Source organism: Trichechus manatus, unplaced genomic scaffold (assembly GCF_000243295.1).
Source record: "Trichechus manatus latirostris isolate Lorelei unplaced genomic scaffold, TriManLat1.0 scaffold00019, whole genome shotgun sequence".
Taxonomy (NCBI): domain Eukaryota; kingdom Metazoa; phylum Chordata; class Mammalia; order Sirenia; family Trichechidae; genus Trichechus; species Trichechus manatus.
In genome coordinates, this window is record NW_004443955.1 from 12,581,503 (window position 1) to 12,596,598 (window position 15,096).

The 15,096-nt window shown below is 37.7% G+C and overlaps 1 protein-coding gene across 4 annotated transcripts in view; it reads right to left on the bottom strand.

The window, feature by feature from the left end:
* The window catches only part of ASB7 (ankyrin repeat and SOCS box containing 7), a 58,808-nt gene that overhangs the window by 10,811 nt on the left and 32,901 nt on the right, over positions 1-15,096 (bottom strand). For 3 of the 4 annotated variants that reach the window (XM_023727865.1, XM_023727864.1, XM_004372647.2), the window contains one exon: positions 9,643-10,248. In XM_023727865.1, the coding sequence (XP_023583633.1) occupies positions 9,643-10,248 (606 nt within the window). Of the gene's footprint in view, positions 1-9,634; positions 10,249-15,096 lie in introns of those variants that run through there. The other variant, XM_023727866.1, reaches the window with a different exon arrangement.

Here is a 15,096-nt window from a genome sequence, read left to right on the forward strand (position 1 = left end):
AATTATGTTAGAGATGGTTAGTCATTTATTCACTCTTGGTTGTATCTGAATAAAGTGGGGGGAGGGAGGGGGACAAAGTATTCCAGACCAACATTGGGGAATCTTATTGTAGCAAACATAGAAGGTTTGCATAAACTGATAAGAGAGAAAGGTAAACGCTGACTCAAATCATGTAACACTGAAAAGTATCTTATTAACTGGGTCTTACTTTTGGAAATAAGTATTTTCAAATGAGCATTTAGCCTTAATGCTCTCCTAAAACATGAGAGAGGTATTCTACCTTGGAAAAAAAAAAATTCCCAACTAGAATTTGAAATGCCAACTGCCCATTTCAGAAATAATTTAAGATAAATAATAAAATACAAAGCGATTCAATATAGAAAAATGGATCATGAAATCAAATTGATACCACTTTAATTCAAGGGAAGCAGCTACAGAGCTACCATCCCCAGAAGTTATTTATCTCTGCGTGAGCCTTTTCCAGGGAAAAATGCACTTTCTAGGCCTAAATACGGAGTCTCTGGGTGGTGCAAACAGTTAACAAGCTTGGCCGCTTAACTGAAAGGTTGGAGGTTCAAGTCCACCCGGAGATGCCTTGGAAGAAAGACCTGATGATCTACTTCTGAAGAATCAGCCATTGAAAACCCTTGGAGCACAGTTCTACTCCAACACACATGAGGTCGCCACGAGTGAGGATCAACTTGAAGGTAACTGGTTTGTTTGGTTAGGCCTAAACAGTACTGGAAAGTTTTACTCAATTTGCTATCGATTTTTCTTCTCCTTAAACAGTTCATTGTGGCAGTCCTTTATTATTTTGGGAGTATCTAGTCTTTTAAAGATTTTTTTGACCATGTATGACTTCTGTCTACAGAATTACCTTTATTGATAGTGGTATATCATAGCTGTTAAAAGCACAAACTCTGGAGCCTGACTGCTGAGCCTGAATCCTGGCTCAACTACTTACTATCTGTGTGATCTTGGACAAGCTACTTAGCCTGCTGCCTCAAATCTCCTCATCAATGAATGGAGGATAATAATACCCACTTCACAGGTTTTTTAAGTTAAAGGAGTTAATTTTGGTAAAGTGCTTAGAATAGTGCCACACACATAGTAAGAGCTATATAAGTATTTGGTAAACAAATTTTTAAATATTTGTGAAAATTATGTTTGCTTCTCTTTCCTGGAAAAGTAGAGAGCCACTCCTTGGAAGGTGAAGTCTCCATCTTCCTGGTGTTAAGACAGTAAGAATTTTTTACACGTTAATAGCACTCTGTGATTTCCAGATTATCAATTAATCTGACAACAGTCTTCAGAAGTGGCTCAGTTTTTAATCCTTTCCTTTTTAAAAGACGAGGAAAAAAAGATCAATTGTTAAAGGTCCCAGGAAGGGTGGAAGGACAGCCTAGGCGCTAAAGCCTCAAGATGCTGACCAGACTTTGGAATGGTGATAGTATTAACATAACAATAGATGCACTAACAAACTATGAGACAAAAACTTCCTAGAAGAGATTATTAAAATGATCTGCATATGCCAACTTCACTCCTAAAAATATAAAATCAAAATAGAGAAAGTGTTGACAAGTCTCCTCCCTAACCTCAGCTCCTCCAGGAAGATCATCATTATCTCAGGCAGCCTTCCATCCTCAAAGCACTCTCCCATCTGCCCTCCAGAGGGGAAGATGGCAGGGAGGCTGGACTATGACCTTCATTTGACCAGTGAAAGAACTGAGGTGCACAAAGACTAGCTGCCCAAGGTCACAAACTAGTTGATAGCTTGACAGTAAAAGAGCAATGGGTAACACATTACTGGGAAACGGTCCTGGGCAACTTGATGGGACTCATGGTCTCCTAGTCACTGCGTGACTTGAACGAGGCAGAGACGTGAGGACTTTCAGCTGTTCAAAAACAAGTGCAGTGATGAAGGGAGTAGTGTCGTTCACTGTTACTCCACCAATATACAGGTGTTTCCTCATCTTGCTATATACCAGCGCTGTTGAGTGAAAATCTGGCTAAATAAGAAAGAGTAATGAGGACTACTCACTGTAATTACTGTTATTTCTTAAGACCATCTAAGGGGCTCTATTTTCAGGAATACCATTTTAGGAACAGAAAGTTATGATTGAGGGAGGAGTACTTACTTGGTTATAAACATATTGTGCAAAAATAATTTACTGAGCACCTACTACATGCTCAACAAGGCACTACCCCCCAAAGATTAAAGGGGAAAGAGGAGGAGGCAGCAGCAGAGAATAAAGGAAATACGTAAAGGAAAAAAACACCAGTGAGCACCCTGTTTGCTAGGCATCTTGGAAAAGTAATTCCTACTCTGTTACATAACAACTGCATTACCATGGGATTATAACCTATGGGTTAACCTGGGGAGACATCTCACAAAAAGTATAATTTAAGGAATTATAAACATTTTGGGGGATGCAGAAAAACTACAAGCTATTAGTACTAACGAACTACAATGGAATTATATAATAGTTCAAAGGGTTATTAGTCCTTCCATTCAGTAAAGAAGCCCATTATTAACAATAATTGCGCTGGTATAAAAAAAGAAATCAGCTTCTGAAGGGTCTGGTCTAGTATAAATTACAAAAGCAGGGCTAGCACCATAATTTAGAAAACTAAATATCCTAAAACACCTCCCCTTTAACACTGCCATTACTGCATTTATGATAAGCTGAAGTAGTTTATTTAGATAAAAATATCTGGATTCAAAAAGGTAGACAGAGTCAACACATCTGTAAATAACCAAAGTGAAGAAAATGAAAGCAAAACAAAGTTCCAGGCTTTTGGTGTTTGTTTTTAGGTGGTGGTAGAGGTCGAGGGTAGATAAATGAAGAGACTTCCCCTCCTCTGGATTGCTGCATACGACCGACTATTACCCTTCAGGAGTCTTCTCCATCTTAGGTCAGCATTTGGAATGGTCGGTCTCCCAATACCCCTTTGTTTTATCTCAGCTTCCCAATTTAAAACCCCACCATAAACGCTTTATTTCTTTGCGCTTGCCTCAGAATTCCATCACAAGGACTTAGTACGAAATGTGTTAAACAACTCGTACAGGACAATGCACTTTCTAGCTCCCCTTAAAATAAAAATCACAATATTCTAAAATAAAAGGCTACTCCAGTTTAACTCTTAGCTGGAATCCAAAAGTATACAACAGCAGCCATAATGACATTTGTCTATTGGTTACAGTTTTTTCACAGGCAAATCAGCTATTATTTTCCATCTTCACTAAGCCAAGCTTAAACCATATATGGTTTACTAACAAGTGACAAGAAATCTCTAGATGCCTACGTCAAAAACAGAAAGTAATACAAATACTAGGAATAAAGTTTAGAGTAAGGCAACATTTTCTGTATCAAAGAATCTTAAAATGTGATGTAAACTAACTTAAAATTGTAATATTTACTTATTTCTAAAAGTGACCTTTTTAATAATTGGGACTGAAAAATACAATAAGAGTACAATGTAGATACCTGGCAAAAATCTCCAATTAATTTTTTAGAAATCAATAATCTAAAATAACCTTGGTTAAAATGTTACAGAAATTATTTCCCTAAAGAGTTATACTATGTAACAATGTTCTGATACATCATCCTACAAAAATCAAAGATACTGATTAAAGAAGAACATCGAAGGAACTCAGGAGTTAGAGGCACCTCATGTAGAGGTGTTGCTTTGTGTGATCATTTGTTCATACAACTGTCATTGTACTGGATTTAGCTGAGAAAGTCACAGCCTAAATTTTCGCTTTCTTAAAATTAAAAAAAAGAGGAGTCATGATTTTTATTCTTTTTTTTAAAAAAAGTTTTTAAGTGTTTAAAACCTATTTTAAAAGTTTTACTTCTGTAGCTAAAACACAATACTGGACTACTGCTGCAATTTAAACAAGGACAGATTCCAAGTTACTGCAGTATTTATAAAATAGTATTTTTAAACACCTATGGTTGATGCTCTAAAAAGCAACTAGTTTCAGCACTGGGCAGATTAAGTCTCCTCTCATGTACAACAGTTTGCACAACTCAATTCCCCATCTACTTTATCTTTTAGAGATATGAGCCATTTGATTCCTTAAAACATAATATCAAAATACAACACAGTCTTCCCTTTTACACACCATGGAAGCTCACTGAGTAGTTACTTCAAGTGTCTGCTGGAAACAAAAATTACTGCATCAACTCAAGACTCCTTCTAACATTAAACACAAACCCAACCAGCATATTCTCTGTCTTAAGAATAATCTACACTAGGGCTTGCCATAGGAAGAAAGATGCTTTGTAAAAGTAGGCTGTTGCTACCAGTAAAGAAAGTTAAATGGTTTACCAGGAATTCCTGGAGCCTTTGATATGCTACTGGGCGCTGTGAATCTCTCAAACCACGGCCTGGTACTAGTCTTCCAAACTGATTTGAATAATGAATCTGTTTTATCCTGTAGCATCTGGTATAACCACACTTCTGAAGACACACTTCAGGAATTGTTGCTCTCTGCAAATCCTAAGTAGTAAATATGCTAGCACAGGTTAAGTAATAATTTAAAACATTTTATTTTAGCCACAAACTGTAACTGTAAACAGTAGAAATACGTTAGAGATTCATCCAATTCTACAATACTTTTGCTAACGGGATGCAGGAATTGTATATCAGTAGGTCTCAAGTTTTTAGTTTTAAGAGCCACTTAGGTACACTCTTAAAACTGGAGGACCTAAGAGAATTTTTTGTTTATATGGGTTATATCTACCCTTTTTTAAACCATATTTAGAAAGTAAAATTGAAAAATTAAAAAAAATTATTAATTAAAACTGATAATAAAAATTCACTCAGTTGAAATCCCACATTTTGATGGGAAAAAGAAAAAGGAAACTGTTCTCCAAAACAAAAGAGATTCTGTGAGAAGAGTGGTGCTGTTTTACTGTTCTGCAAGTCTCTTTAATGTCTAGCTTCACTGAACACACAGAGCTGCCTCTGCCTTCCATCTGCTGCAACACGCAATACTGTCTTGACAGAAGTACCTGACTAGGGCTACCCTCACTCAGATATGCAGCTGGAAAAGGAAGGGATCTACACTTTGAAAAGCAGTATTTTACATGAATTAAAAAGAAAAGAAAAAAATCCCACACGCGGCGGGAAATCACCCCCTTTAAGAGTAGTTCCCGGCAAAAATTTTCCAAAGGAAAGCCTCATCCTCAGAGGCTACCGAGCAGTTCCTCCGTTTTTCAGAAGAGAAACCTCAGAGCCATGAGGTAAGTAGCTTTCCTGTGTTTATAAAGCTGACCTCAGCACCCAAATCATTCACATTCCACCTTTTTTCTTTTTTTAAATAAAAGTTATTGCAAGTCACTGCCTGGTGGTGCAGCTTTCTCATGGAATTTCTCTGTCTTAAAAAAGATCTAATATTCTGAATAACCTTGGTCCATACATTGACTAGGAGAGTTTATTTTGTGGGGCAGGGAGATGATGAAAAAAATCACTAATAATCCAATTCTGCAGGGTGAGTTCTATTATTCTCTAACCACATCCTTGGGTTAAGCTTTAATTCTGAAATACTCTTTCATGAAGTTATGATGTTGTATCTTTTTAACAACATTTTCTTGTGCTTGCCCATTTCTTGTGCACAAATATTAATTTTCTCTTTTGAACTGAGCAAACATTCCTATAATCTTCTTCTCTTTACCTCTGGGTGGAGAATTTTAAGTCATCTCATAAGGCAGAGCTTCCGTGATACTCTTAGCTTTGTTGTGTTTGTGCAAACACTATTCTAACAAGTTATTCTACTCTTAAATAGCTGGGGCGGGGGTGTGTGTGAATATAGTGATGCACAAAAATGCTAAAATGTATTAGTCTGGTTTGAATTCAGATGTGCACAATGATGCCTTCATACTAATTATGGCAACGAAGTGCAGGGCAGGGCCAGAACTAGAATGAGGCAAGTGAGGTATCTAGGGGGCAAAACTGAAGGACGCACTCATTCTCAGGGCTGTGCGAGTGCGGCATTGGCAGCTGCACAGCCCAAGAGTCAGCGCCTCTTTCAAATTTGCACCCGAGGCACTTCACTTCCTTTCCCTAGTCCTGGCCCTGGTGTGAAGGGCTGTTTATCTCCTAAGCCCAGGAGCCTCAGCCCCCACAGTCCTCCATCGCAATGAATGCTGCCCTCTGTCCTCCTCAGCACTTCTACCTGTGACTGGTCACCCTTCCACTGTTCTGTTTTCCTTCAAATTTATTTGTTCTACTTTTATTTTTTGTTTTCAAGCAGAAAAACACAGAAAACAAAAAACTAGCCTCATAAACACTGCCAACCAATCAGAAAACATCTTTCCTTCTGCAAGGTGATCTTCCTTATTCAAGTATGATTTCTGGCTCTTCTTAGCTGTGCTTATTGTTCCTGGACACTAGAGAAGCTGCTCCTTCACTCACTGGCATTCTGGAGGAGGCTACGTTGAGTTCAAGCCATTCTAGAAGGTGGAGGTTTTCAGAAATCTGAATGTTGGAAGCTCAGTCCGGCTGTAGGGAACGGTAACAGCAGCTCTCGGTGGCTTCTCCTGCCGCTCGTTAATCCACAAGGCACCAATAAAACATGACTTTATTACTAAGACATTTGATCTTGCTCTGTTTGTATGCAGTGTGTATCAGTGCCACCTCCTCTGAGATACCCACCTTCAGAGTTTTTATGGCATGTTTTGCAAAGGGCCTTAGCAGTTTTTAAATTCCAAGATTATGGTTTTCTTGGTCTCTTCCAATCTAAACAATAGGTTTCTACTCAAAATGGTGCAATGAACAGTAAAGTGGTCCTGAATTAAGACCACCAAGAGGCAACTCTGCTGTCCTTACCCCTCAGGAGCCTGAGTTCTCAGGTTATAAACCAGTTTATAACGGAGCTGTTGTGTTCGGCTGCATTGGAGGCTAGAAGGAGCTTACAGACTGGATTTGAGGCTTCCTGATCTACCTGACTTTCTTTCACCCCGGTATTCCATAGAGAGCTCAGTGGAGAGCATCAGCTATGGCTGGTCCTTCTAACACATAATCATTCTTCACTAGGCAAAAAAACCTACAAGCCAAATAATACACAGGTAAAGCAGAAACACTCAATTTGCTTTTGGCAGGAAATGACATTAGAGTCCAGAAGTAATGGATTATGTTGAGGCACTTGAAGGATAACCTCAGCCTTAAAAAGACAGATGGCCCCTCACTTCTGAAAAGTGTTTACTCAGTCACCATCCTTTGTGTGTGCAGTCAACCAACAGACTACCATTTACTGAGGACCTCCTAGGTGCCAGGCTCTTCTCTGTGTGCAGCGGAGAACACAAATACAAAGAGGCCACCCTGTCGAATATTCTATCTGCCCCTAATTTACAGGGAACACGTGAGCTCCTTTTAACTCAACATTCCAGCTCTCCAGCAACACTGCTGTGGAAGAACTCAGCTGCTCTGACGGCTCAGGGATAAGAGGGGCCCTGCCAACGTGAACACATCCGGCGGCTCCTCCCATCCAACTGGCCCTGTGTCTCCATACTGCAGGCTCTGGAAAATGTCTACAGGATGGAAAATATGAGTCTTGGGTGGAATAAGAGTCTGAAAGATTCGCTCTGCTGGGAGTATGGCAGCCCTTGCTGTTCACACTCATTTTAGTAGTAAAATATTTTATTTTAAGAAACATTTACACAGCACTTAAAATGTGTCAGTGTTCTAAGTGCGTTATAAATATTAACTCATCTAATCCTCATAACGAGCCTATAGATAGACATTATTATTTTCCTAATTTTAAGGTGAAGATGCTGAGGCACAGAGAGGTTAGGTTACCTGCTCAAGGTCGCAGATAGTACATGATATAGTATTTCAACTTGGGCAACACAGCTCTAGTCCATGCCGTTTACTACTGAAGAAAATATTTATCAAAAGGGGGCCAAGACACTTATGCATGTAACATGCCTCCCTGAAGGTGGCCACACTTATTTAACCAGGAGTCTCTAGTGTAGAAGTCCAAAGATTAACACAAGATGTCCAGAATTTATTAAGAATAAAATATACTTTATAGGATATATGCCATGACCAAATCCTAGTCTCAAGTTCAAGAGTAATCTTATCTTTCACAACACCAACATCCCTACCAATGCAATCAATAAAGACTGCTAGAAAATGTGCTACATCTGCAATTTCACTCCAAATCTTTTCCTAATATGCGCCTAGATCTGAGTCACGGCAGGCTTGTGCAGGCCCAGCAGACGCTGCACCACATACACAACATCCTGCCATCTGTGGCTACTTCTGCGTGGGTCAAAAGCTTTCTGCAAGAGACCACCCACCAGACTGCCCAAGACAGAAAGACGTGCGCTGCTATCCAATATGGAAATTACTAATCACCTGTGGTTATTTAACTTTATATTGATTACAACTAAGTAAAATTAAAAATTCCATTCCTTGGATGTATGGGCCACATATCAAGTGCTCGACAGCCACGCTGAGCTACTGGCTCCCATATTGGAGTGTGTGGAGAGACCATTTCTATCACCATAGAAAGTTCTACTGGACAGCAGTGAGTTCGACCGTGAGCATCATTTCTTTTTATGCTTTAGTCTGAATACATTTCATAGTAATAATTCCATCTCTTCCGCATATGAATACATAAAATTCAAATTATATTTCATTTCTTTATGAAGCAAATTTTTACTCCAAAATTCAGTTCCAGGGGATAGAGTGGATTATTTACAAGCAGGTCAGGTAAATCCCTCAGGCCCCAGCTACCTGGTATCTAGAATGTTACTATTTCTTCTTTTATAATAATGATCAAAAGTTAAAGGTCAGGTGAGCAAAAAGGAATTCATCAGAAAGCACAGAAAAGCAGAATCAAACATTTTTATAGATATGTGGGACATTAAGCTCTGGAACACATAACTGACTGGTCATAAGGAACGCCGACACAAGAGGACAGCTATGTCCATAAAAACGAACCAACCCTATCAGAAAAACAGCTCCAACACAGGCACTACTGCACAAGGTGTGTCAGACACTTCCAGACTCAAAAAAAAAAGAGCCCACACAAAAACAGGTCTGATACGAGGAAGCCCTATGGCCCAGAGACAGCAGCGCCTACATTTCCACTGAGAGCAAATCTTTTCTTAACAGTTTCTAGGATCTTTAACCTCCATCACTAGGACACTTACGTAAAGAACACTGCTGTTCCATTTCACGTGTGTTCACATCATAATGAAGCAGAACAGTCAAAATAAAATGTGAACAACAGCTTCACAATAAAGCACAAATTCTAGAACATTTCCAGAGTTAAAGAATTTATATCCCAAATCTCTCCTTCTAATTCCTCAATATAAAGTCCATGTAAGTCTGGAAACACTATTCTATCTTTATGATCAGTAGGAACTGCCACCTTCTAACAAGATCTCTATTAATTTAAAAACTTTTCCTCTTTCTGTCCTTTTCTCCACTTCTTCTCTCACCCTTACTGTCTGTCCCTACTTCTTTTAGTAACACAACTGATTTTTTATGAAATTTTGTGATATACTACAACTTTCTGTTTATTCAGATGAATGACATATTACTTACCATGCAGGCTTATATGAATGATTACCATTTAATTAAAAAAAAAAAAGATGCAATAATAGTTATAATTATATTACATACTTGTTACTTCTTGTAAGAAATCCAAACACGGTCGACTACTTCCAGAAATACTTATTGAAACAGCCAGTGGTGTCTGTCCTTCATAGTTCCTTGTGTTCGTGTCCGCTCCATAATTATATAACATCCGTGCACAAAGCACATCATCCCTAAGGGCAGACAAGTGTAAAGGAGTCTGTCCATCTTCCAAGCGCCCCAAGTTGGTGTCTGCTCCTCTCTGAAGGAACATTCGGCAGTAAGAGTGATTGCTTTTGATCACCGCATAACGTAACAGGAAACCGTTCTGAATGTCGATGTTGGCATTGTGGTCCAGCAGGATTTTCACACAGCTTGACCTCTCTCGGATAATGGCTAGCTGAAGCGGTGTTGTACCTTTATCACTGAGCGGGTCGACCTCGGCCTTAAACTCCAGTAGGAGCCGGACGAACGAGTCCCTTCCGTAGTGAGCAGCCACGTGGAGGGGAGTCCAGCCATCATTGCTTTTGGCATTAATGATGTCACTCCTGTACTCAGACTCTAACATCAAACGTGCAATCCGGGCCCGGCCATGCATGGCTGCATAATGAAGAGCAGTGAAGCCTCCGATTAAGTCCTTCACTGTGGGATCAGCTAGAGTTAAAACCAAGACAAAAACATTAGCCGACTCTACAACAAAACACAAACATGGCACAGCACGTTGTAGCCGATTCTCATACAAAACTTGAAATGACCAAACATTACAGGGGACATAAAGTATTCTTGCTTCAGCTTAATTGAAATCTAGTTTTAATGGAAAATAAATTTGACTTTAGTAGAAAGTTAACAAGCCTGAGGTAGTAGAATGAGAAAGACTTGCAAAGTGTTTACAAAGATGTATACAAAACATACAGTTCTGATGGACACATCCTCCCTCTCTGCTAATTCAACCAATGGCTTCTGGCTACTCGACTCCCTCATCTCTGTATCGTTTCACGTTTCTCTTTTGTTTTGAACTTTTGGTTTTATTTTCTCTTGTGCTGCTTCTTGGTCTTAAAGAGAAGCATGTGTAGCAACATCTGCTGCGCTAAATTACGGATGTCCTGTGGTCTGGCAGACTGTGTCCTTTTAGGGTGTACTAGGTAAAAAAAAAAAGAAAAAAAAAGTTTTTCTGTGGTCTGTAAAAATTCCAGGGCATGTAAGATGTATGCTAAGTGATCTTGATAAAGCATGTTTTCATAAGACAAAAGTCTATTCTGAATTATAAGTTTTACAAGCACTTTGGAATTTATAAGAATTAAGCAGCACACTGTGCGAAAACTTGGGAGAAACCTCAGCATTGTATAAATATTACTTTCTAAAACAGTTCCAAAAACCTCTCCTAAATTAACTGATTTCTGGGGGAGAAAAAGAAAAAGAAACTACAATGATTTATCTGCTACGTGACTCTTCAAGTTAGATTTTTATCACCTGGCCCCAGACCTTTCCTTAAGCCAGTTGTCAGTTCTTTTGCAGCTCTCATCCCACTGGTGTTCTGAGGGCAGTGGGCGGAACCGGGTCAAGAACCACTCTCCCCATTCTATGTAGGTCACTCCCTGGAAGCCAGCAATTTGATACGGAAGACACATCGGCCAGACCTTACCACCTAGGATCAAAATGTTTCCTTTGTGGTGGTTTGTTCATGAAACAAAAATTTACGAATATTTTCCAAAAAAAAAAAAACCCTTCAAAATTATGTAATTAAACACTAAAGTGTTTAGTAAAATGTTATTTAGTTCTAGAACACGTTATGACTGCTGGATTCTTGGAAAAATTTATGAGGAAGAAAACTATATGTAAAATATTAATACTTATAGAGAGTGAAAATTTCAGTTAAGTGGCAGTTGCTAACAAAATCTATAAAAAGTAACATTTTTAGGTAGGCTGTATCAGTTGAATTTCTAAAAAACATTCAGTATCAAATGACAGTACACAACAGTAATATTAATTTTATCCATTTAAAGAAAATGAAGGTATCATATCTGTCTTGGTCTTTAAATAAATTTACACACACACAGACACATACATATATACACACAGTACCTATTTACTATGTGACTTAAAAAATGAAGGCAAGAACATTTTAATAAAGCATTTTGCTGCCATCTACTGGTAAGGAATGAACATGAGTTACTAATGTTTCCATTTTGATAAATGATGCTCAGCCCTCAAGTCACTCAAATATGTTTCAGACACCTTGCTTATCTAAAGCAGACTAAGTGAAGACAGGCATAAAATCTGAAACACTCCTCCTATTCAAACGAAACAGTAACTCTTGCCAAGACATCCATTTCTAATCTGTACCTGACCAGTCAACTGCTTCCAGACATCCACTCTTAATAAGTAAGAATACCTTGTTCTACTTCTCCCACCTCTTTCATCCACCAGGAGTGCCTTTAAAGTGCCAGACAACATCCTTAGTTGCATCCTATACCTGCTCTATTTGGCAGTAAAATTAAAACTATGTTATGTGAAATTGCACTTTCATCTTTGATTTTCCACCTTAGGTCTTTTGTTAGGTTCTCCTTACATTTTGGGGCTATATATACTGAGCTAGAAAAAATGCAGCTCGTCAAATACAGCAATGACCTGCTTAGTCTCCGTAAAAACCGCTCAGAATGCATTAACTGAGCAGACGCTGGGAACAGCACAGAATGAAGAGCTGTAGGGTCACAAAGCAGAAGACTCGTATAGTTACTGTCCACAGGAACTGACAACAAAATGGAAGATATGAAGCAAATGAAGATGCAAACAAAAATTAATTTAAGGATTATTGTTAGATAATGCAATACAAAAAAGATTCCATTTGTAATAGTAACGGAAACTACAAAACACCTAGACATAAACTTAGTAAGACATAAGCAAGGCAGATACAAAGACTTCTGACTAAACTCAACTCACTTCACGTGTCTGCTCAAACGTCCCTTCATTAGAAATGCCTCCTCTGAACACTTCGTCTAAAACAGCAGCCCTGCCAGCACCATTCCTTTGTCTCTTTAGCAAGCTTTTTTCAACACATCTATTTAGATCTACTGAAAAATTTAAATACATATATATATAATTTAAAAAATTCCTTATGAATATGGTTTGTTTTTTAAAACAGCTTTTGTAAGCTATGATAAAATTCACCCATTTTAAGTGTGTAGGTTGATGATCTTTCACAGTTGTATGCAATAACGTAACCACTACCACCACCATCAAGACAAAGAACATTTCCATTATCTCAAAAAGTTCCTTCCTTCATCTTTACAATTTCTTGTCCCAGTTCTGGGTCCCAGACAACTACTGACTCAATGACCTTTTCCAGGATTTCATGTAAATGGAATCATATCGTATATAGACTTTTGTGTTTGATTTATTTCACTCTGCATGGTGTTTCTGAAATTCATCTGTACTGTTTTATCAATAGTTTGTTCCCTTGTATTGCTGCATAGTATTCCACAATACCAGGCGCTCCCTGGAAACCCTATGGGGCAGTTCTACTCTGTCCTATAGGGTCGCTATGAGTCAGAATCAACTTGATGGCAACAGGTTTATTCCATAATATGGATACATACATATATATATATATATATATATATATATATATATTTTTTTTAATCAATTCATCACCAGATTTGGGTTATTTCCAGTTTGAAGCTGTTCTAAATATTACTACTATAAACATTCTATGTGTAAATATCTAGAAGAGAATTTCTCAGTCATGTTAAATGTATGTTTAACTTTATCAGAAACTGCCAAACTGTTTTCCTAAGTGGTTGTACCATTTTACATTCCCACAGGTAATTTTTGAGAGTTCCAGTTGGTCCACACTTTCGTCAATACTTGACATCAGTAATTTTAATTTCACCCATTCTAGAGTGTGTGAGGAGTCCTTGAATGGCACATTTAAGCACTCAACTACTAGCCAAAAGGTTGGCAGTTCGAACCCACCCAGAGGCACTTCTGAAGACAGGCCTGGTGATCTGCTTCCAAAAGGTCACACACTGAAAACCCTATGGAGCAATTCTACTCTGCACACATGGGGTTGCTGCAAATTGGAACTCAACTAACAACAGAGAGTATGAAGCAGTAGCTAATTGTGGTGTTAATTTAAATTTCCCAGATGACTAGTAGCTTTGGGTGTATTCATGTATTTTCTTTTGAGGTGCCTGTTCAAATCTTTTACCCATTTTTATTAGGTTATTTATCTCATTATTGAATTGTAAGAATTCTTTATATAGTTTGGATACAATCCCTTTGTCAATGTTTTACAAATATTTTCTCTTAGTCTGTGACTTATCTTTCCATTTCCTAAACTACGTTTTGTGAAGAGCAAAAGTTTTTTTTAAATTTTGATGAGGTCCATTATTATCTTTTTCTTTTATGGTCTGTGCTTTTTGTGTCCAGTTTAAGAAATCTTTGCCACAAAAATTCTCCATGTTTTCTTCTAGAAGTTTTACACTTTTAGATCTTATGTTTAGGTCAAAAATCCATTGGTAGTTAATTTTTGCATATGGTAAAGAGCAAGGTCAAGGTTCAGTATTTTCCATATAGATATTTAGCTGTTTCAGCACGATTTATTGAAAAGATTATTCTTTCCCCAATAGTTTACTCTGATGCTTCTGTCAAAAAATCAGTTTACCATATAAATGTGTATCTATTTCTGAACTCTGTTCTGTTCTATTGATCTAAAAATCTAGTTATATACCAACATCAGACTATATTGACTATTGTAGCTTTACAGGAAGTTTGATCGAAAGTAGTATAAGTCCTCCAAACTTTTAAAAAATTGTTTTGGATAACAAATTTTAGAACTGGCTTGTCAATTTCTTCAAGCAAGCCTGCTCAATTCCTGAATGGCAAGCCATTGGCTCTAAAGATAGTAATCTCCCTAAATTGACCTAAATGATACTAATTCTTCCAAACCATGAATATGGAATATCTGTTTATTTAGATCTTTAATTTCCCTTAGCAATGTTTTGTAGTTTTCAGCGACAAGTCTTATTTTTCACTAAATTTACTCTTAAATATTTTAATTTTGTTGCTATTGAGTTGTTTTTAAATTTCACTTTCCAATTATTCATTACTAATACAGAGAAATAAAATTGATTTTTTGTATACTGACCCATGTATCCTGTAATCTTGCTAAATTCACTTTTTAGTTCTAGTACATTTTTGTAGATTTCTTACAAATTTTTACATGCACGATTAAGTTCTCTGCAAATATAGTTTTCTTTCTTTCTGATCCATATGTCTTTTACCTATTGCTCTTCCCTTATTCCAATATCTAGGACCTCCCATAGAATGTTGGAAGAAAAAAAAAAAAAGTAGTGAAAGCCTTGCCTTGTTCCTGATATTAGAGGTAAAGCACTTGTTCACCACTGAGTACGATGTAGTATTTCATACATGTCCTTTCTTAGGTTTTAGAAGTTACCTTCTACTTCTGGTTGCCTGAGTCTTTATCATAAATGAGTGTTAAAT